Genomic DNA, 24,314 nt, shown 5'->3' on the forward strand with positions numbered 1-24,314 from the left:
TTCTATTATTTCTTTTTTATAATTTTTTTTATAAAAAGAAGTATAATTTGTGAAGCTTAAGGTGTTTTATGAAGTTTCTTACAACTAACAAGTATAACTAAATCACACCTCAACTCTACAAACAGAAAAATGCATCATTTGATATAAATTAAATTTGTAATATGATATAAATTAAATTATCTTTAGAAGTCAATATTCATTCCATGAGAATAAAACTAAATTTATATACCTTTTCCCTAACGATTTTTTTTAAAAAATTATATGGAATCCCCATTTAATTTGAATTAAAATTATCAAAATAAAGAATTAAATTGTTAATACCTTAAATCTTAAGATTCTTGAAGGTGGTATAAAAATAAAAATAAAAATAAAAAGTAAAGAATATTATTGAACGTGTTAGTGAGTTTGTTTGTCACAAGTAGCAAAAGTTGGTAGAAATATTTTAAACTCAAAATTAAAGGTATGAAAAATGTAGGGACATCTCGTGAACTCATATGCTCATGAGAATCTTTAGCTCAAATAAAGAATACAAAATGGTTCAAGCTATGATCATGAGGCTAATTCTTTAAGGGCTCGTTTGGGAACGCGGCTGCGGCTGCGGCAGCGTTTCCAAAAAATTTGAAATTGTTTTTTTTTAGTAAAATTTAATATAGTTTGTATGTTTTGGATCGTTTTGATGTGCTGATATCAAAAATGATTTTTAAAAAATGAAAAAACATCATTGGCATGCATTTTGGCACGAAAAGTTATTTGAAAAGCACCCGCAATCACACTGCCAAACACGCTCTAAGAATTTCTTGAATACGAGAAATCATTTCAATAGTGAAATTAGTTTTTTTTAAAAAAACCTGAGTAACAATTATAATAAACTTAAACTAACATTAAAGCGTTATAGTCCAATCTTAGCTATGTTGATTGCACTTTACCTCGAGTCGGATAAAAAAAACTTTGAACTTAAAATAATAAATATGAAAGCATCTATAACATGTTTTTTTGGCGTCGAAAAAAATATAATTACAAATAAAAAAACCCTATACATTCATGTAACTAAATAAATTAAAAATCATCTCTAATAATACATGCAAAAAAAATAAATTGACAATAACTAGATGCTTGAGATTAACTTGAGATTAACTTTTTCAACCCAGTCATGCACGCAAGGGATTCAACAACTTTTTATTTCAAAAAATATATTTCATTTAATATTATACCAGCTAGATGCTTGAGGTTTATTTTATATCTTCTTTCAACAATATCTTCCTTTTTTACAAAAAAAAAATAAAAATTGAGGTGGTGAGTGAAACGAAAATAAAAAATAGACCTGTTGTATAAAAAAGATTGACAAAAAAATTTTTGCATGGCAAATAAAAAAAAACCTTTAAAAACACGTTTTTGATGGACAAATAACATTAATGATTTGTCATCATTAAAAAAAAAAAAGAGATTATTGTCTTAAGGGTTCAACTATTCATTATTTTGATGAACCAAATCATTAATTTTTCTAAGTGATTTATACTTTTCCTTTAAAATGTATTTTTAGGTAATAAGATTTTCTTTTAAATATATTTGGATATGCCAACTTGAAGAAATAAATAAGAATATCTTTTTACAAGCAAACCAAATGAATTAATTTTACAAAGATTAATTGGGTATTTTATTAAATAAACTTTCAATGGGATATTCTATGGCTTTAAATTAATTTTATAAAGATTGCATATCATTTATATTAACATTAGAGAAAACTACTAACTCAAATGTTATCTCTTCCTATGATCACATGTCAATTACTTGAATGTGAATGTGTAACTATTCAGTCCTTTTTAAATTTAAAAAACCTTAAGATATAGATAAGATATAAACTATTTTAGGGTTACTTGACTGAAATAGTCCTGAAAATCCCTTTAAAATAAAAATTAAATGATGAAAATAATAAAATAAAGATTAAATAAATAATGCCTTAAATTTTAAAATCAATAAGGTTAGCAACAAATTAGTAGAAGAATTGAATGATTGATGCCATAAATCTTTTCAAATTTGAAGGGTGGCAAAATTCATCATTAAACCTTGAATTTCATTATTCTTGGTGAGTGCATGGGAATATATATATATATATATATATATATATATATATATATATATATATATATATATATATATATATATATATATAGTTTGTGAAGCTTAAGGTGATTTGTGAAGTTTGTTCTATTTAACAAACAACTAAATCACATCTCACCCCTACAAATTAAGAATCCTTTGATACAAATTAGATCATCCATGGACAATACTTTGAACTGCTTATAAACACATATTAGGGTAACATTAAATTTTATTTTCCTTTGATAATAACATAGTTTTCAATTACATGTAATGTGATATAAATAAATAAAAAAATCAGAAGTCAACATGAAATTATTGAATGAATGCAATGTATATATGTTTTCCTATTAGTGCCCAAGCACATTTTGTTTTATTCTTTTTTAAATCCCATTTTAATTAGAATTTAAATGGTTAAAATAAAATAAAGAATTAAATGAGATATATTTTAACTTTTAATTATAATTAGTTCCTTTGCCTCTAAAAGGAAACACCAACTTCAAGAAGAAATTGAAAAGGAATTAAAAAAAAAAAAAAAACTTCCTTGCATGATACTCAATTCCTTTTAATTATAATTTTTTTTTAAAAAAGCAATAGAAATAAAAGAAAATAATTAGTTTTCTAAGAATATGATTTGGACATGAATTCTAATATAATGTTTAAAATAGACCTTTGAAAAATGTCATTTTATATTCAATTGGATATAATTAATGCTAGCTTCAGCTTCATCATTAAAATTTTAAATTTTGAGTTAAAAATTTGGTCCATTAGTGTTTCGATAAATTTACATATTCAACTACTGTTTTAATAATTCGAATTTATCATCTTCTTTATAGATATTTGTCGCTTATATTTCTTAGTAACTTATTCTTTGCTTCCTTTATCTTTAGTTCTGCCCCTGAATACTAAAAATGCTCCATATAAGAGTTGTTTAAAAAAAAAAAATTAATAAAACAAAGCACAAGAACTAATAAAATCAAAAAAATTCTAAAAGAAATTAAAACTTCTTAGTAAAAAAAAAATATCTCAAAAAATGTTACAATCTATCAAAAATAATTTTGAAAAAATTCAAAGTTTTTATTTTTTTCTTAAAATTAATTTTTTTTGGTATTTTTTTATTATTTTAACATGCTAATATTAAAAAAATTTAAAAAACAAAACAAATTATTTCAATGTATTTTTTTAAAAAATTACTTTGAAAATAATCATTATCAGAATAACAAATACGCTCTTAACCAATGCTTTGAATTTGCATTTTATAGGTTTAATTACCATTTGAATCATCTCAAGGTTTATTATTGTCATAAAGTTTCACAAACATTGAAATCACACACTAGACTACAATGCTTCAAGATTAATTTAGGTGTTATGGTTGCAATTGTTTCCTCAAGATTTAATTTAGGTGTTATGGTTATTATAGTTTAATTGTCATTAATGTATATGCGAATGTATGTATGTATGGATATGTATATATGCATGTATTTTATTGTTTTCAAAGGGTCGACATTAAAGATGTATTGGGCTTTCAAAAAGTTGAAAAAATTGTACATGATAATGATGAATTTATAATGATTTAGGCATTATTCTTCCATGAAAGCATAGTTTAGACCTGGTTCGATAGTCGGCTTGGTTCAAGATCCGGGTTCCGGGTTTTGATCGGATCACCAAGTTGCCCGGATCAATTTAAAAAAAAAAAAATTAAAATGACGTTATTTTAATAAAAAAACAAAAACAAAAGTCAACGGGTTTCAACCGAGTTTTTGATCAGGTCTTGCCGAGTCAATCGGGTCGCCGGGTCATACCGAGTTTTTTCTTCCTCTATTTTTTCTTCAACCCGACCCGGTTCCAGCCCTGGGTCAGCAGAGTCCAGGGTCGACCTGTCGGGCCGGGTCGGGTTTCAAAACTATACATTAAAGTTAACATTTGTGAAGAATATTAATTCAAATAATATTTAAAACAAATTAGGATATAAAATATTATCATTTTCAAACTATAAAATCGTTCATGTAATTCAATTTAATTTTTAATTTATGGATTTCAAAGTTTGTTTTGAGTCATAAACCATTAAATATATTTCTAACTTCACTTATTTTTATTATAAGTTATTTATCATAATCTATTTTTCATAAGTTATGTTAAAAAAACTCTTAATTATTAGAACGTCGTCCATTAAAAAATATATATATTTGTAAGTCGAATGAAAAGGGTTTAGTTTCAGCAATACCAACAAGTAGAAGAGTTCACTGACTAAATATTCATACTTGAGGGACTGAAAGCAACTCCTATCATTTTATAGTTCATGTTAGAGACGACATGTCGCCTCGCACTCCAGCGTCAAGTCAGCGTTAGAACCCCCCAAAAAATCCCCAAATTATCACAATTCCTAGCTTTGCTTCTCTAGGGTTTCTGTAAAGAATGCCGCAAAGACACTCAAAAAACAACAACGATTTAGCTTTTTTCACGTACGATGAGAAGAGAAAGTTAGGGTATGGGACACAAAAGGAGAGGCTTGGAAAGGATTCGATCAAGCCATTTGATGCTTGTTGTCTCTGCTTGAAACCATTTATAGATCCAATGTCTTGTCAAAAAGGTCATGTCTTTTGTAAAGAGTGCATCTTAGAATGCCTCTTAGCCCAAAAGAAAGACATTCAAAGGTAATAGCTACTTGGGTTCCTTTTATTTTTTTACGAATTCATTTGCTTTTTTGTTTGTGATTTGGTTTTGTTTAATGATTTTTTTGCCTTTTGTTTTGATTTTCATGTTGGTAATAGCGGAACTTGTTTTTTGAATTCTGGGTTTTGTTTTGTATAGATGATGGAGTTTGGTTTTGGCAATGTTAAATGCTTATCTTTGTGAGGTTTTGTTTTGATGGCGATTTGTAGTGAAATTTGAGCTCAATTAAGAAGAATTTTGAGTTTAGTGTGAAGTTGGGAACTGAAATTCAAATGAGAAGTGAGAGATCATTGTTTAAATTTTGTCTGGAAGGTTAAAATGTGAGATGGAGGTTTGTTGTGGCAGGACGTGCTTTTGTGTGTTGATACGTGCAGGCTCTTTGAATTTTTGTAATGAATATAATGATAAGTGAATAGAATGTTTTTGTAATGAATAGAAGTTTTTCAGTTCTCTGATTTATTTGGTTAGTAACTGTTTGGTTATGTTTGAACTTAAATGGTGTGTGGTGAATGTTTTCGTTGAACTGCATAATGATGAGAAGGGAACTCATGATTTAAGTTTTCCCCCTCCTTTTTTCATTTGTCTCTTCTGAATGTGTGCTGTTGTAGATTTATGACCATATTGCTTTATATGTTGTAAGCATGGATATGGTCTTCTAATTGATCTGATTCTGGCACAATTTCTTAGAATTGGGAAATTAGGATCGTAGGCAATTGAGTGGTTGGAATTCATGGTGAAAGAAGGCTGGTCATTTTAACAGAAAAATCTGTCATCTTAGGCCACCAGCCAAGTTCAACAATTTTCATGGTGATTATGTTTTCATCATCACAAGTGGTCTTCAGTGGTCTTCAAAGCTAAGCTATTCACTACTGGATTTTTTGGCAGAGGTCTCCATAAAATTGTAGTCTGGACTGCCATAATCTACTTTAGAAGTTCACTTATGTGCATGTATAATACTTTGCTCCTTCTTTCCTGATTATTAGCTAACAATTTAAGATGTGAAGATATTGGTCGTTGTACTTTATGGGAAAGATTTAGATGGAAAAATGGTCATGTGATAATTTTATTTTAGACCTCAATTGGAACTGGCTTTTAGTGCAATTCGTTCCCCTTTCTTTTTATTGTTATGGACTGAAAGTAGGCAGATTGGAACTTTAATTAAAGATAAGAGAGCCTATGCTAGCTCAGCCTTTTTACCTGAAGGTTTTCTGTGTTATTTTTACCTGTTTTGATGTAGTGTGTTATCATCTTTTATTCTTCACTGTACCAATTTTGTAATGAGAAGTGTGTTTTTCTGTTATCTGCCAGGAAGCTAGCTTCCCATGAATTGCAGAAGAAACAGGAAAAGGAGGAGGAAGCAGAGAAATTGATGTCGCAGAAGGCCAGAGAGCTTGATGCATTTGATCAGCAAAATCATGGTGCAGTTCCACAGTACAGCGATAGAAACCACAGCCAAGACAAGAACGGTTTCCATGGGGCAAACAGTGTGAAGGTCACTTCGTATGAAGAGGAAGCTCTCCGGACGATGAAAGCATTTTGGCTGCCCTCAGCCACGCCAGTCGCTCCGGTTAAAGTGGATGCCCCTTCCACAAGCACTGTCTGCCCAGAAGGCAAGGAAAAGCTCAAGCTGAAGAGCCTGTTCCCAGTCTACTTCACAGAAGACACCAGTGAAAAGAAATCATCCAGTTCTCTTGATAAGACCTTCATTTGTCCTAGCTGCAAGGTTACTCTCACCAATACACTCTCACTGGTGGCATTAAGTTCTTGTGGTCATGTCTTCTGCAAGAAGTGCGCTGACAAATTTATGGCTGTTGATAAGGTTTGTCTGGCTTGCGGTAAGGGTTGTAAAGAGCGCAATTTGGTGAACTTGGAAAAAGGTGGAACAGGGTTTGCTGGCCACGATGATCACCTTGTGGCAACAGACTTCAAGCATTTGGGTAGTGGTTCAGGATTGGGACTTGTGAGACCAGCCACGAAAACTTAAACTCCAAGCAATTGTAGAATATGGTAATCTTGTTGTAGTTTCTTTTGCATCATCATAAACGGCAAACCGAGGTCCTTTTGCTTTAGATGGTCATCCACTCGGTTTGCAGTGTGATGTGTTGTCATGAGTTTGTTTACAATACGATAACCACTGGTGATACAATTTATTTTTTGGTGAATGCCATAAACCAATAACTAGACTGAAAATGACTTCGATTAGGATTGTAGTTTATTATCGCTAAAATATGCATGGCTGCATGGTTTTGACAAGGCCATGGAGGGCATGGACTGTTCTATCCTTGATGCCATCGTTTTCATAGTTATCAAACCCGATCAGAAAATTGACCCGGTCAAGAAGTTAGATCCCGGGTTATACAGGTTGATTCAGATAAAATTAAAAAAATTAAAAAAAAATATTTGAAGTTCTAATATTTTATATAAAAAAATTAAGAAACAATCTATATGAATATATTGAATAGATATTATGTTATCTTTTTAAATTAAAGTATTTAAATTAAAAATGTATTTTTATCTCACATTAAAAAAATATAATTTTATATATTAAAGGGCTTCAAATCTCATATTAAAAAAATAAAATATTCTTCTAGCATTTATATAGTAAACTTTAAAAAAGGTTAATAACCAGCTAAAAAAAATTTCTCTAATTAAGAAAAAAAACACATTTGAAAAAGAAACAGGTCCCTACTAGATTTTGACGGGTCAACTAAATTTATTTGGTTTTTATTTAATTCAGTTTTTTATTTTATTTAGACCGGTCCGATCACTATTAACTCGATTCATCCGTCGAAGTTTAATAAATATAATTCTAGCCTGGCGCTGTTTGCAGCCTTTTGTGAAATCAGGCAACACCATACATCATACACGGTTCATGCCTGGCAACAGTATTATAATTATTTTCCTGTGATTTTGTCAACTGGGTACGAAATGGCTCTTTGCACATGGGTTTGTTGAGAAATTGAGAGGGGAGACTTGAGAGTTGCCCAAAAAGGCGACCTTTATTGGGAACCAGAAGCTTCTCTTAGCAAAAAAACAAAACCCTAAGCAGGCATGAGTTCCTAAAGGTCCCACCACCATGACCCGCACCAGCTTGTGCTGCCAGCCATTGATGGAAAGAATTTCCCCACGGGTGAGGTAGACAGAGAGTGCTGACGATGCCTGCCTTCGTTATCTTAGCAGCAGAAGATTTGTTTGTTAATTATTATGGATGGCATCTGATTAGGCATAGACGTGTAACGCAATGGGCGTGGCCTGGTGGCCGGTGGACACCTGACGGCGCGCTGTCTTTTGCCCTCCACTCAACCTGATACCTAATTTTTCTTCCAATTAAAGAAAAACACATTCCGCCACCAATTTTAGTGAATCAGAGTAATGTCATAAGGCCTCAAAGTTGGATATTCTCTCTCATGTTCAATGGACGAAAAGGTGACAACTTGAAAGAACGAAAATCATAATTTTATTTTAATGGTTGATTCATTTGCAAACTGGTTTTCGTTTTTTAATGCTTTGGGATAATTCAGCTTGGTTTTATAAAGTATTTTTTATTAAAATATATTAACATAATTTTTTTAGATTTTTTTTAATTTTAATATCAACACATCAAAATAATATAAAAATATCAAAAAACATTAATTTTATATTTTTTAAAATATTTTAAAACAAAAACTATGCACTAATATTTGGATATTTATATATTTTCCGAACACTCACTCAATTATTTTTCAAATAGTTCATATAATAATTGGGTTGGTATATTTATATTTTTTTTCATTTTTTTGTTAGGTTTAGGCCAAAATGATAATATTTCTTGTTAAAAACTAATTTAAAATCAAGCAAGAAAACAATTCTATATTTAAAAATTATAGTTTCAAAATTAGAATTCGAATTAAATAAGGGAGAAAAATTAAACATCAAGATTCTAGACTTACTAATTGCAATTAAGAGACAGTAATCACTCTTCTAAATTTCTCACATGAAAAACTCTCTCCCCACTTTGCCTAACACCATTCTATATTTAACCAATAAAATTGCTAATTGGGTTGTTGATAATTAGGCTAACTCTATTATTGGCATGAAGGATTTCTTTAATCTAAACATAATCACTCAAAGCTTTATTTTCGGAAAATAATCTGATAAAATATAATCATAAAATCCCTTTTCATATTTTGATGGTTTCAGATATCTCTGACTGTGTAGACCGTTAGATTGGATAGGAGAGAAGAAGTTGTTGAGATTAAATTATTACGTGGCAACCGTTTCACCGTCCAATAATGCAATCGGGTCCCACTCTCCATTAATTCCCCGCCCAGCTAGAAGAAAGAGAATCGTCTCTTAAAAATAAAAAGAACCCCAAAAAGCAACGGCCTTCATAAATAGGAAGCAACACAAAATCATAATTTAGCATCCATACATTAAAGAATGTTTCACTTTAGTCCTTATAGTATAATATTTTTATACATTTACTAGTTTCTAAAAAGTCTAATCAATTCTAACCATGAAATATCTAAGAAAAAAAATAACTTCTAAATTAAAGAGTAATTTGGCTATAAACTATGCATGTACAATGTTGTCATCACCTTTAATATTTATTTGAAATCTCATATGATATTTGCTAACAAACATTACGATAATAAATTTATTATTGAGATTAAAAAGTATAATTTAAAATTTCAAATAATATCAAGAAACAAATGATCCTATGATAAACTAATATAAAGATATTTTAAAATTGAAGGGGTAACCTTAGGTAGTTAACAACCAGGGATGGATTTTAAAATTTTAAGAAGTAGAGAGCTAATATAAAGATATTTTAAAATATAGAGGTTAAAGTAGAACATTGTTTACTTTATAGGGACTAAAATAGAGTTTTCCCTCTATGTAGAAAATACATTGCATTTGCATTTATAAAAGGAGGGATGCCTTTTTAATACACAAAGGATAAGAACAAAAGAGAAGACAGAGAGAAAGGGAAACTTTGGTGTGTTTGTTTGTTAACTGGTAAAAGATTTGTCAAGTTTTCACTGTTTTTAGAAATGGGGGATTTGGAAAAGCAAGTGGTGGTGAATGGAGGGAAGGAGGAGGCAGAGGAAGAGGAGAAGCTGTTAATGGAAGGGATGAGTGTTTTGGATTTTGATATGTTGTGTTCTACCGTGGCTATGCAAACACAAGGCAAATATTGGGCCAAACTTGAAAGCAATGAAGAAGAAGACGATGATTTGAATCGTTACAATAATGGAGGTGGTGGTGGTGGTTTCAGGATGTGGGAAGGTGAAGTTCTTGATTGCTTTGATGACCGCCGCATTGCCATCGAATCTCTTTGGTATTCCTCTCTCTCTCTCTCTGCTTTCTAAGGGTTCCATGATTAGAATTTAGAAGAAGTTAAACCCAGAAAGAAATGATGGAACTTTTCATTTTTTTTTTTGTTTGGTTTTGTTGTGCTCTTGCTATTATTGCTATGCTTTAAATTTTATGAAATATGATTTTAGTTAGTTTACGTTTGTGTGGAGGATTTTAATGTTAATGGGTTTTGGGAGTTCAGTTGGATATGAAAATTTTATGCTGGCCGCTTTAAATTTGTATTAAAAAAAACTCAGTAAAGTCTTGGTTTCTATATGTTGCTACTTATAATAAATTTGTGTAATATGAGGTGAAAATTATGGTTGTAGCTTTAGATGTCTACTCGTATAGTTTTCTTTAGAGAAATTGGTTTTGTGGATATTGATTTTAATTTTCTGGGTGTTAAGACTTGAGGCAATGCTCTAAAGGGAATATTTTTTTTTTTGTGTTATGGTGAATTATGTTCTATGTTGATTTACTTATTCTAGTCAATTATGCTGTCTTTGGGTCATCGAACATAGAGTTGTTCAGGAGAAAAAGGATTCTTCCATTTTGTTTTATTGATATGATGTGTTTGAATTTTTATTTGACTTTCAACTTACTGTGTATGTGATGTTGCAGCTGTCCATGCTATAGATTTGGAAAGAACATGAGACGAGCTGGTTTTGGTTCTTGTTTTCTTCAGGTAACATTTTCTTGCAATTCTTTAAATTTTAAGAATTTAGGAAACTAGAGTAAGACTTTGGCTCTTACAAATCTGACATGGGATCCTTATGTGAATTAAAATTTCTGAAAATTCATAAATGTCATTTTGCAGGGAATTGCATATTACATTCTTGGTCTTGGCGCCCTGCTCAACTTCATTGCCTTTATTGTGACGAAGCGAAGCCGCTTTCTGTACTTGTCAATTGTTTTTACCTTCTCATTAGGAATATATTTGGGTTTCTTCCGCACACAGATGAGAAAGAAATTTAATATCAGGGTGAGCATTTATGTCTCACTATGTTTTAACTTTTGCTGATTATTTGATATAGTTGCAACATGAGATGGCTATATTCTTAGAGTTTTGCTTTCTTGTTTTATCTTTTAAATTATGACTGCAGCTATATTCACATTTGTATTTGATATTCAGATTAGCTAGCTATCCCCCCTTTTCAATCAAACTTTGACCATTCAATGCACTGTGCTGTGAATTGTCAAATGTAATGGGAATTTGATGGAAGACCTACAAATATAGTGTTCAAAGGTTACTGGCTCTTGTTTGTGTTTTTACCAAATTAAACACATATGAGGAACCAAGCTTCTCTCAAGCAGATCTATTTTTTAGTTTGATTTACCACAATCCACATGTAGATTATAGAAATATTTCCTCTTTCATTCTTTCAGTGAGGTATTAGTTATTAGTTTTCGAGGCTTCCTGATCCTTTACTTTTGTTTCTGAATTGTTCGTCTTTGAGATTATAAGTTGAAGCTAAATCACAGACTAAAGCTAAATCACAGACTAATTTTTTTCTTTTACGAGTGTGTTCATTTCAGGGTAGTGATAGTTCCTTGGATGATTGCATCTACCATCTGATCTGCCCATGCTGCACATTATCCCAGGTTCGTTTACTGGATAATGTTCGTTTACTACCAGCCTATGTATAAATTTTGATTGTTGTTAATTATAGCCATACACTTGACGTTTCTGAGACCTAATTTTAAGCATTTCATCTATAATGGAGCAGGAATCCAGGACATTGGAGATGAACAATGTCCAAGATGGTACCTGGCATGGCCGGGGAGACACTATATGTGTGGGTAGTTATAGTGAAGGAAACAAAGTGTTCCTGGAGCTGCACCCACCTCCCGCTGTCACAACCAGCTCCCCTGATGTTTGCAGCATGCAAAAAAATACCAATGTCAGTGACCAACCTTCGACTTGAGATGTTTGGGCTTGAGACCTTGATCTCTGAATCAACGTGTTATGAGCTTCCACATGATTTATTTCCTGAAGAAAAGGGTGATATGCAAGCAATATCACCCAATCTTGTTTACAAGAAGAATCAGAGGGCAGCGTGGAGCATTTGCTGCCTATACTCAGACTGCTGCGTTTTCAAATCAGGGAAGATAACCTGTTTGTGAGAATCTGATGAAGAAGATGTGTGCAGTCCATGCAGACAACGGAGATGAACATTGTCAGGTTATTGGTTAGACCCTGTTCTTTGCGTGCTTTGTTTAGTGGTGGAAGTTGTAAATATTGTAGTCACATTTGTTCTACGAATTTGAAGCAACACTATTTATTTCACACTGGCCGAGTTTGATTTATTTAAGTTTGTAAAAATCAAGTGTATTAGCAATCTTGGGTTGTCTTCCCTAAAAGCTCTCTCGATAATAGCTTACAAATTGTTCAACTAACGTTGCCAGCATCAAATACTTGCTTCTGCCATGCTAGCATGATTCCGAGGCCTGAGGGCATTTTAGATGATGAAATGCAGCGCCTCGCACAAACATGATCAAGGTACAGAAACCTTTAAAGCAAAGCACTTAGGTTCCAAATTCTATTTCCAAATCAAAATTCCATGTTGGTGCTGCTGTGTGGCTGCTAATATTCCCACCATAAAAAGAATAAAAACTTAACACTTCTTTGCCTTGAAAACCTAACATTTTTCCTTAGAAAACTATTTAGACTCCTTATTTTTAGGCGATTTACGTTAGCGATATATATATATATATATATATATATATATATTATTAATTTAGCAATATATTTGATCAAAACATAAGATTTGATATTTAGACGACAACTTGAATTTCTAGGTAGGCTGCACTGAAATTTCTTGCGAAGACTTTTCAATTTATTCAAAGTATTTAATTTTTATTTATCCCCGTCTCACTTATCAAAATTCTATTATAACTCTATATATATAGAAAAAACTTAAAAAACCCTATTAATATAAAATATAAATAGAAATTTATTTTATTCAAATAAAAAAACTAAAAAAGACTAATAATTATGAATAGAAAAAAATAAAAAAAATAAAATAAAAAAATAAAAAAAATATTTATTTTCTCTAAAAGATCATACACCAATCTCCTTTAGGTTAAAAAAAAAAAATTTATCAACAAGTTCAAATTATTCTTAGAGCATACCCATCTTAATTAGAAACTCTTCTCCACCATAAAAACATTCATCATAACATTCTTCGAGCATATATTTCTTAGTAAAAAACCCAATAATATTTTTGTGTGTAGACTTTCTCACAAGTCCCTGATATTTTTATGCGAGCTACACCATCATGAATTCTTAAGATCTTTTGTCTTATCATGTCTCTAATAAATTTGTGTTAGTTATGTTATAATAGGTCTCACGACTAGGATTTTCATTAACAACACACAATAGCTATTTTTTAGAAATTAATGGGCTCTGATATCAACTAATACAGCTGTTAAGAAGGATAAAGTCAAACACCTCAAATAAAAAAAATACCATAACTATAAGAATATATTCAAAATATTTAATTTTTATTCGTCATTGTCTCACTTGCCAAAATATTATTACAAAACTTTATATAGAAAAAAACTAGAAAATCCTATTAATATTGAATAGAAAAATAAAAATATAAAAACTATTTTTTTCAAATAAGAAAACTAGAATAGAAAAAAATTTAAATAAAAAAAATAAAAATACTTAAAAATATATTTTTTTTCTAAAAAAACTCCGTGCATTGTATGGCCAATAACCTTCTATTACGGAAAGCGCCAGGAGCGATCCTGTGTGTATATAAATGGGGTATGGAAACTTTGGGACTCGTTTTTCGATTAGAACATTTTCTAGGGTACTATTGTACGGCAATGGCTCATACTGCTGTAGGGTGTTTTAAGGTAAAGGACGTGGAGTCTAGAAATGGAGTCTCACGTCCGGAGATGATGAGTATTTCACAGAAGTATCAGAATTTGTGCTTGAAAAGAGGGGCATGGGATCCTGATGAAGATCAAATATTGAGAGCTTATATTATGAGATATGGCACTCGGAATTGGAATGAGATGCCGAAAGCTGCTGGTAATTAATAAAAAAAATACTGCTAATGATTAGTACTTGAATTCAAAATGTTACATTTACAGGCAAAACGCAGTGAAAATAAAACCATGATATAATTTATTACTTCTTTTTTGCCTCCATTTGTAGGTTTGTTAAGGTCAGGGAAGAGTTGCAGGTTTCGTTGGATGAACTATCTAAGGCCGGATATTAAGCGTGGAAACTTCAGCAAGGAAGAAGTGCAGACCATAATCAAGCTGCATGAAATGTTAGGAAATAGGTAAATTTATTCTGAAATATAGATAATATTAGCTAGCTAACGCATGTGAGTTTCCATTTCTTTTTATGAGGGCTCACCTATTCCACATGTTCATCGAGTTACTCTCAGCTCATTTCTTGAACTTATGTCCTGCAATAAAAAAATATACATGCACAGTCTCCTCCAATAGTTCTATTTAGTACATTAAGACATACAATTCATAGGTATTTCATGTTACAAAATCCCTTTTTTATCATGAAATTTCTATGATTTTCGAAGCATTCAATCACTTTTTTCTCTTCTTGTAAAACTTGAAGAAAGTAATACAACTCTAAGTAGTAGTCGATTGGTATATAGAGCTGAGTAAGTATTTTATCATCAATTGAAAAGAATAATGACTTGGATCGGCTGCATATGATAATAATATTTTATTTTTTCATGTATTTCAGATGGTCTGCAATTGCAGAAAAGTTGCCCGGAAGAACCGATAATGACATCAAAAATTTCTGGAACACCCACTGGAGGAAGAGCTTCAACAACAATATTAGTAATACTGCAGTGCAAGCACCTAAACTTGAGGGAACACAGACATCCGAAGAAGAATCCAAGCAAAGGAAATCATCGAACATCATCGATGTTTCATTTCCCACTGCTCCAAAAATATTGAATTTAGAAGATCAGTACTCCTCCAAGGGGACGCTCCACATGTTACCAATTCGGTCTACTGATAATATCTCATCATCAAGTTCCAGTCATGTGAATGGCATCAATGAAAACAAGCGCGTGGAGGACAATGTTGGATCACTCGAATCAATTGGAGAACTAAGTTCGTTGGATCAGCCATCTTCCATGGAAGCGCAAATGGGCAAGGTGGAGGATTATGGAGAAGCATACACAGATCAAATGTGGGTCCAAGAATTGTTGGACTATCCAAATGCTTCCCATAATTTTGATGCTGGCCAAGAGTTTTGGATGAATTGTTTGATGCAAACACAATTGCATGGAGACTAAGAATAGCTAGTGTTTAGGGTGTTCGTGGCAATGTCCTTGGTGCCATTGCATTGGTATGTTTCATTTGTTCTCCTTCCATTGTGTTCCAACACTGAATCCCAACCTCACAATGCTTTTTCTTTGCAATAAAAAAGAAAGAACTCTAAACCCTGTTTGTTTGTTGGAAAATAGTTTTTTTTGAAAAGTGAATTTTAGGAAAGTGAATTCCGGGAAAGTGAATTATTTTCTGATATTTGGTAGTGTAATGGAAAATAAGTTGGAAAGCAATTTCCAGTGTTTGGTTATGTCATGGAAAATGAGCTGGAAAATAACTTATTAATGTTTTATTTTTCTCAAGTTTATTAAAATAATAAGGAACAAATCTTACAAATTAAAAACTTAAATGAGAATGAAATTGAAAAAAAAAAATAATTTCATAAATTATCTCAAATAAAATAAATAATAATTAAAATAATAGAGATCAAATCTAAAAAAAAAAATGAAAGATGAAGAAATTAAAATAATAATAATTAACATTTCATAAATTATTTCAAATAAAATAAGTAACAATCAAAAGAATGAGGATCAAATTTGATACACAAAAAATTTCAATAAAAAAATGATAAGGGAAAAACAAATAACAATTATAAAAATGAGGACCAAAGTTAATATAAAAATTAAATTTTAAGAGATGAAATTGAAAAATAAATATTCAAAACAAAATATATATAGCAATCAAAAGTTTGAGGATCAAATTTGATATAAACAGCAAATAATATGACTTTTCTAAATTTTTCACAACTTCCGGAAAGTGTTTTCCGCCCAAATTTTTCAGGAAAACACTTTCCTGGAAACCCAAGCTAAATTTTCCTTTGACTGGAAAGTGTTTTTCGTTGATCAACTTTTCTAATGGCAAACAAACATAGGAAAGTTTGAAAAATAATTTTCCGAAAAATAAATTCCAGAAAACAAACATGACCCTAATATAGTTCCAACAAATTATGCCTTCCACAAACATTTGTGAGGAGATTACTTTGCATCATTTACTCAAACCTCTTACATCTGATCCACATTAACACAATCCTAAGACTGAAATTTATTCATCTGGATTGCTCTATTTGAAGCCAATATGTTAGTACTGCTCCCGAAAGACCTCTCAACACCATCATCTCAGAATCATCAACCAATTAAAACCAAATAATCTGAAATCTTTTCTTCACAGAAGCCATTTTCATACATGTGCAGAGTTCATACCTCTAGAAAAAAGCGTTGGCTCATTCAAAACATAGCTGAGCTGATAATATTTTTCTTTATCTGATTGAAACTGTTAGAGCTAGCATATAAAACCAAAACTTCCAATTCCACAGATCTTCGAAGTAAAAATGTTCAGCAAAACCAGCCAACCAAGAATTGGAAACCCGAAACCAAGGAGCATAAACACTGAGACTTCTCATAACGAAACAATATATATAGAGAGAAGGATCCATGAAAGAATTTGAGTACCAAACAACAAGATAATTTCAGAAAACATCACACCCATGCCACAGATTCACAATTCCTACGGACACCTAGTTTTGCTTTTGCTAGATTATCTGCCATATGATTAGCTCCACGCAAAGTATGAGTGAAAGATACAAAACCTAAAAATGAGGAGAAACAAGTAGCAAGGATGAAGAGATAGCAGTAATACCATGGCCTATTACTTTTCTTAAGCATCCAGTTGACAATGTTAGTAGAGTCAGATTCTACTACAAATTTCTTTCCAAGCAGATCATCTCTCAAGAAGATAATTCAAGGCTTTCACTATAGCTAACAACTCAGCTTCATTAGAGTCTTTGTGATGCAGACGGAACTAAAAACAACAAAAAAAACACAAGAATTTTAATAAGCGAAAGGGATTGCGGATATGAACCCTAAATTCATAGGTTTTATTTTCTCTAGAATAACAATCCTCAACTCCAATCCCTCTTTTTAGGAGGTTTACAAAGCTTTAAATAGATGAGAAACCCTATCTTAACTAGAAAAAAAAATTCAAAATTACAAAGAAAAGAAGCATGAAATCTGAAAATAACAAGAAAAATCATAAAAGCTGCCAAAATCAGGCCACTAAGGCGAGATTTTCAAAATCTAACGATCCAACAATTGGAGTAGCGGTTTCATAAATTTAAGTGCGATCCAACAATCGGATAAAAAGTTATGGTCTTTTTGAGCTGTTATTCCATTATGTCATATTCCGGAACATGCGAGTCATTTGTTTTTCTCGGAAATCATAAAATTCATCAAAAAGTAAAAAATAAAATAAAATTGAGGATTGATTCTTTTGATGATATTTTTGTTATTATTATAGAATGTACCTATATAGAAAATATTGTATATAGAAAATATTGTAGTCATACTCTTATGTGGTAACCTCCACCATTACTATTGTATATTGCCCTACACATATATATAGAAAGTGTTGGTTAACCATTAGATTAAGCCTCCTAATTATTCTCAACTTGATATCAGAGTCTTTTGTCGTCAGAACTCTTTTTTTCCTCTCCTTTTTGTAGCCGACCTTCTCTCTTCCTCCTAATTATTCTCAACTGTCATCAAACTGGTGCATGGATCTTTTGACAAACTCGGGCCGGTCCGGGTTTAATAACTATGGTTTTAAGTAAACAAACATGTAGTAAAAATGTAATAACATGAGCAATGCCCTTTATTTTTTTATTTTTTAATTAAAATTCATTACAAATAAATAATTAAAATTATTTATTTGTAATGACTTGGGTTTGCTACATAAGACAAAGCAATTTCTTTCTCAAAACTTTAATATAAAGGATTTAGGTGAAACCTCTTATATCATTGGCATAAAGATTCATAGAGACATATCTCAATGGATATTCAAATTATCTCAAAAAGCTTGTATTGAAAAAGTTTTGGAAAGATCCAGGATGTTAAATTACGCACCTTTAGTAGCGCTTATTATCAAAAGGGATAAATTCAATCAGAATCAATGCCCACAAAATACATTGAAAAAGATGCACATGAGTAAAATTCCATATGCATCTGCAGCTGGCAGTTTGAGGTATGCACAAGTCTATATAAGACTTGACATGACATTTGCCGTAGGAATGTTGGGAAGGTTCCAAAGCAATCTAGGAATGGACCATCAAATAGCTGCTAAGAAAGTCATTAAGTGATTGGTTATACAGACTAAGATTTTGCTGGTTGCATAGACACAAGAAAGTCTACTTCAAGATACATTTTTCTTATTCTTGGAGGAGTTGTATCTTGGAGAACTACTAAGCAAAATATTGTTGCTTCATCTATTATGAAAGTAAAATTCATTGGATGCTATTAAGCAACAACATAGGCAATTTGGTTAATATATTTTATTTATGGTTTTAAAGTTGTCGATTTTATATCAAGACTAATAAAAATATATTGTGATAATTTGGCTGCAGTTTTCTTCTTTAAGAGTATTAAGAGTGGAAGTCGAAACAAGTGTATCAACAAAAAATATCTCGTTATGAGAGAGAAAATGAAGGAACATGAAGTGCTCATTGAGCATATTAGCATTGAGCTAATGATTGCGGATCCCATAACTAAAGCATTGCCAACAAAACAATATAGAAAGCATGTGGATCATATAGGTCTAGTTAACCCATTTGATATTTGACTTCATTTTCTTTTAGTTGATTGTTTGAACAATTTTTATGTTATTCTTAGAGACTTAAGTGATGTTTCGTGCACATAAAATATTATTTTTAATATCTATTGGAATATATATAGTTGGACATGAATGACTTATCGAAAGTTCATTCATAAAGTTTATTTGCTCATTAAGTACTTATTTTACGGATGCAATATATTATAATCCATGTAATGAAGTACTTGATTATAAAGTATGACCAATATGATTCATATGTTGTATTATTGACTTAAGTATGAGTGTTTTCACTTACTAGATATTTTGAACTTTATAAAGATATTGTCACTTATAAAGTGGTGTCATATGAGTCAAGTGGGAGAATGTTAGAAAAAAAATTCTTAAGATGACTCCTATATTATTATATAGAATTTAAATTAAGTGATAATTAAGGCTTAGAGTCTACTGGACTTTAGTAGTGAGCCAGACACATCTTCCTGATGAACGTGTTAAAAAATTATCTCAACCGAAAAGTTTAAGTTGTTAGGTAAGGTTTAATATATGATTTATATTATTTTCTAATATATTTTTTAATTAAAAATTTTTTAAACTTAAAATTTATATATACTCAAACTTATGCTTAATTTTTATTAAATAAATAGAAATTTCAGCTTACAGTTTAGATGAATGAAGGTTAGATAAAAAGATGAATGAATGTTTATTATTTTACACTGAAACTGAAAGCAGCATTAAAGGCTGGAGAAGATGATTAGAAAAGGGACAGTGGTGGGCAAAAGAGCCAAAGCGTCTCTGAGTTTAATGATTAGATTGGAATCTGTGATATTTGAGGAGGGGCCTCGTCAGCGTCTCTTCATGTCTTCCAACCACCGGACCTCATTGCTTCAAAACTCCTTTCATACAAGAGGTCGACAATGCAGTCTTTACTGGTCACACCAAACATCTATCTATTGTTTAATAGAACGGATGTGCAATATTAGGTTATATATAAAAGAATCTTAGTCTAGCCAAACAAAAGTTAATAACAAAGTCCGTGTTTTTCATCTACACAGAGTAACCTTGGAGTTTTGACATGGATTAGAAGATTCTTTATTTTTTAACAATTACTTCAACACTTAATTAATCATGATATGATATGAGATATTTATCCTATTAATTCTCTGTGGTGTTGGTGTTTATATGCTTGACATTTTAAAATGATCTTAATTACAAGTTGAACTAAGGAAGCAGCTGGCTATATAGAAGGAGACAGTATGGGATAGTCGAAGAAATCCACAACCAAGTCAGCCACGTTTAACTAATGCTGCAAGCATCATACCCTTGCTTCTGCCATGCTAGTCTGATGCTGAGGCCTGAGGGCACTCTAGATTATGAAATGCAATTACTCACACAAATGTTGAGATCTGAAGGATTTATGTTCTTATTAATTTTGATTAGATTAATTTGATCTTATATTTATCTTATTATCCACACACACACACACACACACACACACACACACACACACACACACACACATATATATATAAGGATTATGTAATAAGAATTTAAAAATAAAGAGGTTCGAAATGCTTTGCATGTGACTTAGTTTTTGACAACAAATTAACACCTCAAATTTCTGAAGGCTGTACTCGACAAAAATTTTGTCCCTCGGTTGAATCCATATTTTAGGACAAAAGACGAAAGGCTGAATACACTGGACCCCCAACACATATTTACTCCAGCCCACCCGAAGTTGGTCTTAATTATCTTCTTCTTCTTCTTCTTCTTCTTCTCTTAGATTAAACTTTCTCTTCTTTCAACACTAATCACTGAGACAAAAATGTTCACATCAACCAAGGTGTTGCTACTGAGTCAACAACATAAGATGGGGATGATTATTGGATCAATAGATTTGATTTACGAATTGTTTTTAAAAATTTTTTTATTTAAACCCAATGATTTAATTAATCCATTTCTATATTTTTATATTCGTCGCGTCCATGTCATCGTGAAAGTTGATAAGGGAATTTAATTATTTATTTTGTACTTATCAATGAACTTAAACTTATGCACGAATCAACCGTGTGATACTTGGCTTCTGTTTTGTCTTTATACCGTGTCTCTTCTACACTGTCGGTTTCGTAGTCGTCGAAACAGGAAAATTAATCCTCAATTATTAGAAAAATATAATAGTTAATTAATGATCACCCAATTGGACAAGGTTTTGTAATCATTTATTTTATTTACTAAAACATAACGATAGAAGGCTAATCTTGACCTCGCAGACAGTCTAAAGTCTCTATATCTAACTACGTTCTTATCCGTTTAGAAATCATTAAAATGATTTCTAGAAAAAAGTTTTTTTTTCCCCTAAACCTTCCTTAGAAAAACCTATGTTTTCACTAAACCTTTCTTCACCGTGTACATAGTCATTCAACATCCCAGGACAAATGTAAGTTCAAAATCTGGGTACTATCTATCGTTGTCATCATTTGTTTTTTATATCATGACCCAAAACCATTGTGAAGGGTTTTCAAAAATATAACACTGGCTGATGTTATAAAAACCGTCAAAAGATCAAACAGTATTTAAAATTGATTTTTTTCATGGCCAAATTCGGTGTCAAGTAAGGTTTTCTACATTTACAACGAAAGTTAATTTTAAAATTATCTTTAAAAAGTATATATTACTATTAAATTATCTTTAAATAAATTATTAAAATAATATTTAAAAATCATCAGATTATATCATAATTTAAAAATAAAATTAGAGCTGTTTATCATAATACTTATAATTATTTTATGAATAATTATATATCAATTTAATAGATAATTTTAAAAAAAACTTCGCTCAAGAATTCTCAAAAAGAATAGAATAAAACTATTCTACTATTTTTACTGTCAAAATATATATAGTTTTCTCAAATTATTTTTTATTTTTATTTTTTCATATAGTTATGTAAACCTTTTAAGGGATGTTTTTTTATTAAAACTTTTTTTTTTGGATTAAGATAATTTTTATTTAAAAAGTTTTACTTCTAATAAAAAAAATATATGTTGTTATCAAAATAAAAAGAAATGCATGAATAAGGAATGAGAGTTTTGTTTAGAGAAATATGTTTTCTTTTCCTCCTTGATTTAGATTATTGAGATTTTATGAAAATTTATTTTAAAAGCGTTGTAATGTAGTGTTAAAGAGTTATATAAAAATATTCTTGAGAACTCATATGATAATTTAAATTATTAGATTAAAATGTTTCTTGAAAATGATATTAAAGCCTTGTTTACTAAATGATCACAAGAATAAGTCTTACTATGAATCTTCTTTCTAATTAATAAAAATTAAATACAAGATAGTGTAAATATATACAAGTTTTAAGTTTAAAAAGCTTTTACTCGAGAAGTGTGTTAGAGAATAATATAAAATTATTTTTAAAAATTTACTTAGCAATTTAAATTTTTAAGTTTAGATGATTTTTTACTTAGCACACGGGGTAAATTGACTAATTTTATTTATTAAAACACAATCTTGAATGGCTAATCTTGACCTTGCAGACAGTCTGAAGTTGCTACGCAACTTAATTCATTTAAAAATCATTAAAATAAATTGGGTACTATCTATTAAAACGAAATGAAGTTGAACATGCAATCCTTGAATTTTTCATCACCGTAGTGTTCATTCATTCACCATCCCAAGACAAATGTAAGTCAAAATTTGGGTACTTTTTTTGTTATTTAGTAATGAAGAAAAATCATTTAGATTCCATGACCATTAAGAAAATAACAATCCGGAAAACAAATAAAAAAATTGTTTCGATTAGATGAAAATTAAAAAACCAAAGCAAAACAAATAAAAACATTCTAACCAAAACTGTTCAAAATTTGGGTTCTATCTATCATTTTCATCGTTTGTTTTTCTTTGATCGATGCCTTTTATATATTTCTTATGTGCCATGACAAGCACAAATACGTCCAAATTAAGATGATTTTAACTCAAAATAATGCCTTTGATCATTATTATCAAGTTAGTGAATCAATCTAGAAGTGCATGCATGTAGCATATAATTATATAACCCAGCTTATTCTGTGTTTGTGTGATGGGAGAGTATACTAATTATTTACAAAATACTATTGTTTGTTTGATGGCCAAGTATGGCTTTAGACAAGGATGGTATAACTAATTGCGGCTATATCCTTATATGCGTTGAAGAATTTCCATTTCTTTGTTGTCAAGAATACTAATTATTTATTAAAAAAAAAAAAAAAAACAGTATGGTCTAAAAAAGGCACCCCTCCTCTCCTCCCTAATTCATATTTACATTTGAGAACTTTGTAACTCTACCCGTTCAAGAAAATAGTATGCAATTTATAAATTTACCTGTATATTTGTTTATATATTTGCATCAAAACATTAAAAAAACTAAGAGATGTGGTAAAACTACTATTCAGCTAGAGAGAAAACACTTCAATTGTACTTAATAGTGTTACACTATGTTTTCAGTTTTTTTTTTTTTTTGGTCCTTTGGATTTTTTTAGTCCCTTAATTTTTAATTTTTTGAATTGTTTATTAGATGTAGTGTCTATTTTTTTATTAGACTTGGTGATTTGTTTTAGCTGTCTAAATTAGGGGGTCTTGGGGTGTTGAAAAAAATAATATATGGCTCGATTGATACTTGGTTTGATAAAATTATAGGCAATGGTGTGTCGCCAGCATTCCAATCTTCTTCTTTTTTTCTTTCTCTTCACCTCAAGTTCAATGCATGCTTTGTTAAATTTGTCTTATATCAATTTTTATTCTTATTTTTTTAATTGCTATTTAATTTCTTTTAATTAATTGTTTTAAAAACAATTAATCATTTACCACTGTACTAATTAATTATGGATTGAGCTTCGTAATGTTTTTCAATTTGCATTGTACGGAGTACTCTCAGTTTCACAAACCTAAGTTACGAGTTAGTGGTAATTGAGTTTTGTAATTTTTTTATTTTATTTATATGGTGTTATCCCAGTATCAGGACTTGGTTCATGAATTCTGCATATTAATCTTAATTCACTTGAGTTTTTTTAAAATAATTAATTTTTTCCCAATATCTCCATTCAACATTGTGTTGGTCTAAGAATTGGGTTTTTATAGTCCTTTGCAGTTTGTACTCTTTAAGCGTATCTCATTCTCATAACCTGAATCACGAGTCTGGTAGGTTTAACTGGGTTGACTTGAGTCAGTCTTTTTAGTATTTTTTTTAAATTGAATATTTTTTCATCTCTATTATGGAATGTGTTGTAATTTAGAAAAGATTGTAGTTTCCT

General features: G+C 30.6%; 3 protein-coding genes across 4 annotated transcripts; all 3 read left to right on the forward strand.

Annotated features, from left to right (window-relative positions):
- The first annotated feature begins 4,449 nt into the window (after window positions 1–4,449).
- On the forward strand, window positions 4,450–6,967 carry LOC7495282 (E3 ubiquitin-protein ligase CSU1). The gene is made up of 2 exons (XM_002317222.4): window positions 4,450–4,751; window positions 6,079–6,967. The coding sequence occupies exons 1-2, from the start codon at window positions 4,513–4,515 to the stop codon at window positions 6,752–6,754; spliced, it is 915 nt and encodes a 304-aa protein (XP_002317258.1). The 5' UTR covers window positions 4,450–4,512; the 3' UTR covers window positions 6,755–6,967.
- Window positions 6,968–9,691: 2,724 nt separating this feature from the next.
- On the forward strand, window positions 9,692–12,446 carry LOC112326017 (uncharacterized). The gene is made up of 5 exons (XM_024593219.2): window positions 9,692–10,090; window positions 10,729–10,792; window positions 10,925–11,089; window positions 11,644–11,709; window positions 11,835–12,446. Exons 1-5 carry the CDS (start codon window positions 9,804–9,806, stop codon window positions 12,030–12,032), a joined length of 780 nt encoding a protein of 259 aa, XP_024448987.2. The 5' UTR covers window positions 9,692–9,803; the 3' UTR covers window positions 12,033–12,446.
- A 68-nt stretch (window positions 12,447–12,514) lies between these two features.
- LOC7495280 (transcription factor MYB14) lies at window positions 12,515–15,541 on the forward strand. Of its 2 annotated transcripts, none has more exons than XM_052445526.1 (3): window positions 12,515–12,607; window positions 14,276–14,405; window positions 14,834–15,541. In XM_052445526.1, the coding sequence occupies exons 1-3, from the start codon at window positions 12,571–12,573 to the stop codon at window positions 15,393–15,395; spliced, it is 729 nt and encodes a 242-aa protein (XP_052301486.1). In that variant the 5' UTR covers window positions 12,515–12,570; the 3' UTR covers window positions 15,396–15,541. The 2 variants fall into 2 exon arrangements, with proteins under 2 accessions (XP_052301486.1, XP_002317256.4); XM_002317220.4 differs by lacking the exon at window positions 12,515–12,607 and adding an exon at window positions 13,954–14,149.
- The last annotated feature ends 8,773 nt before the right edge of the window (window positions 15,542–24,314 follow it).

Source organism: Populus trichocarpa, chromosome 11, assembly GCF_000002775.5.
Source record: "Populus trichocarpa isolate Nisqually-1 chromosome 11, P.trichocarpa_v4.1, whole genome shotgun sequence".
In the NCBI taxonomy this organism is placed as follows: Eukaryota; Viridiplantae; Streptophyta; class Magnoliopsida; order Malpighiales; family Salicaceae; genus Populus; species Populus trichocarpa.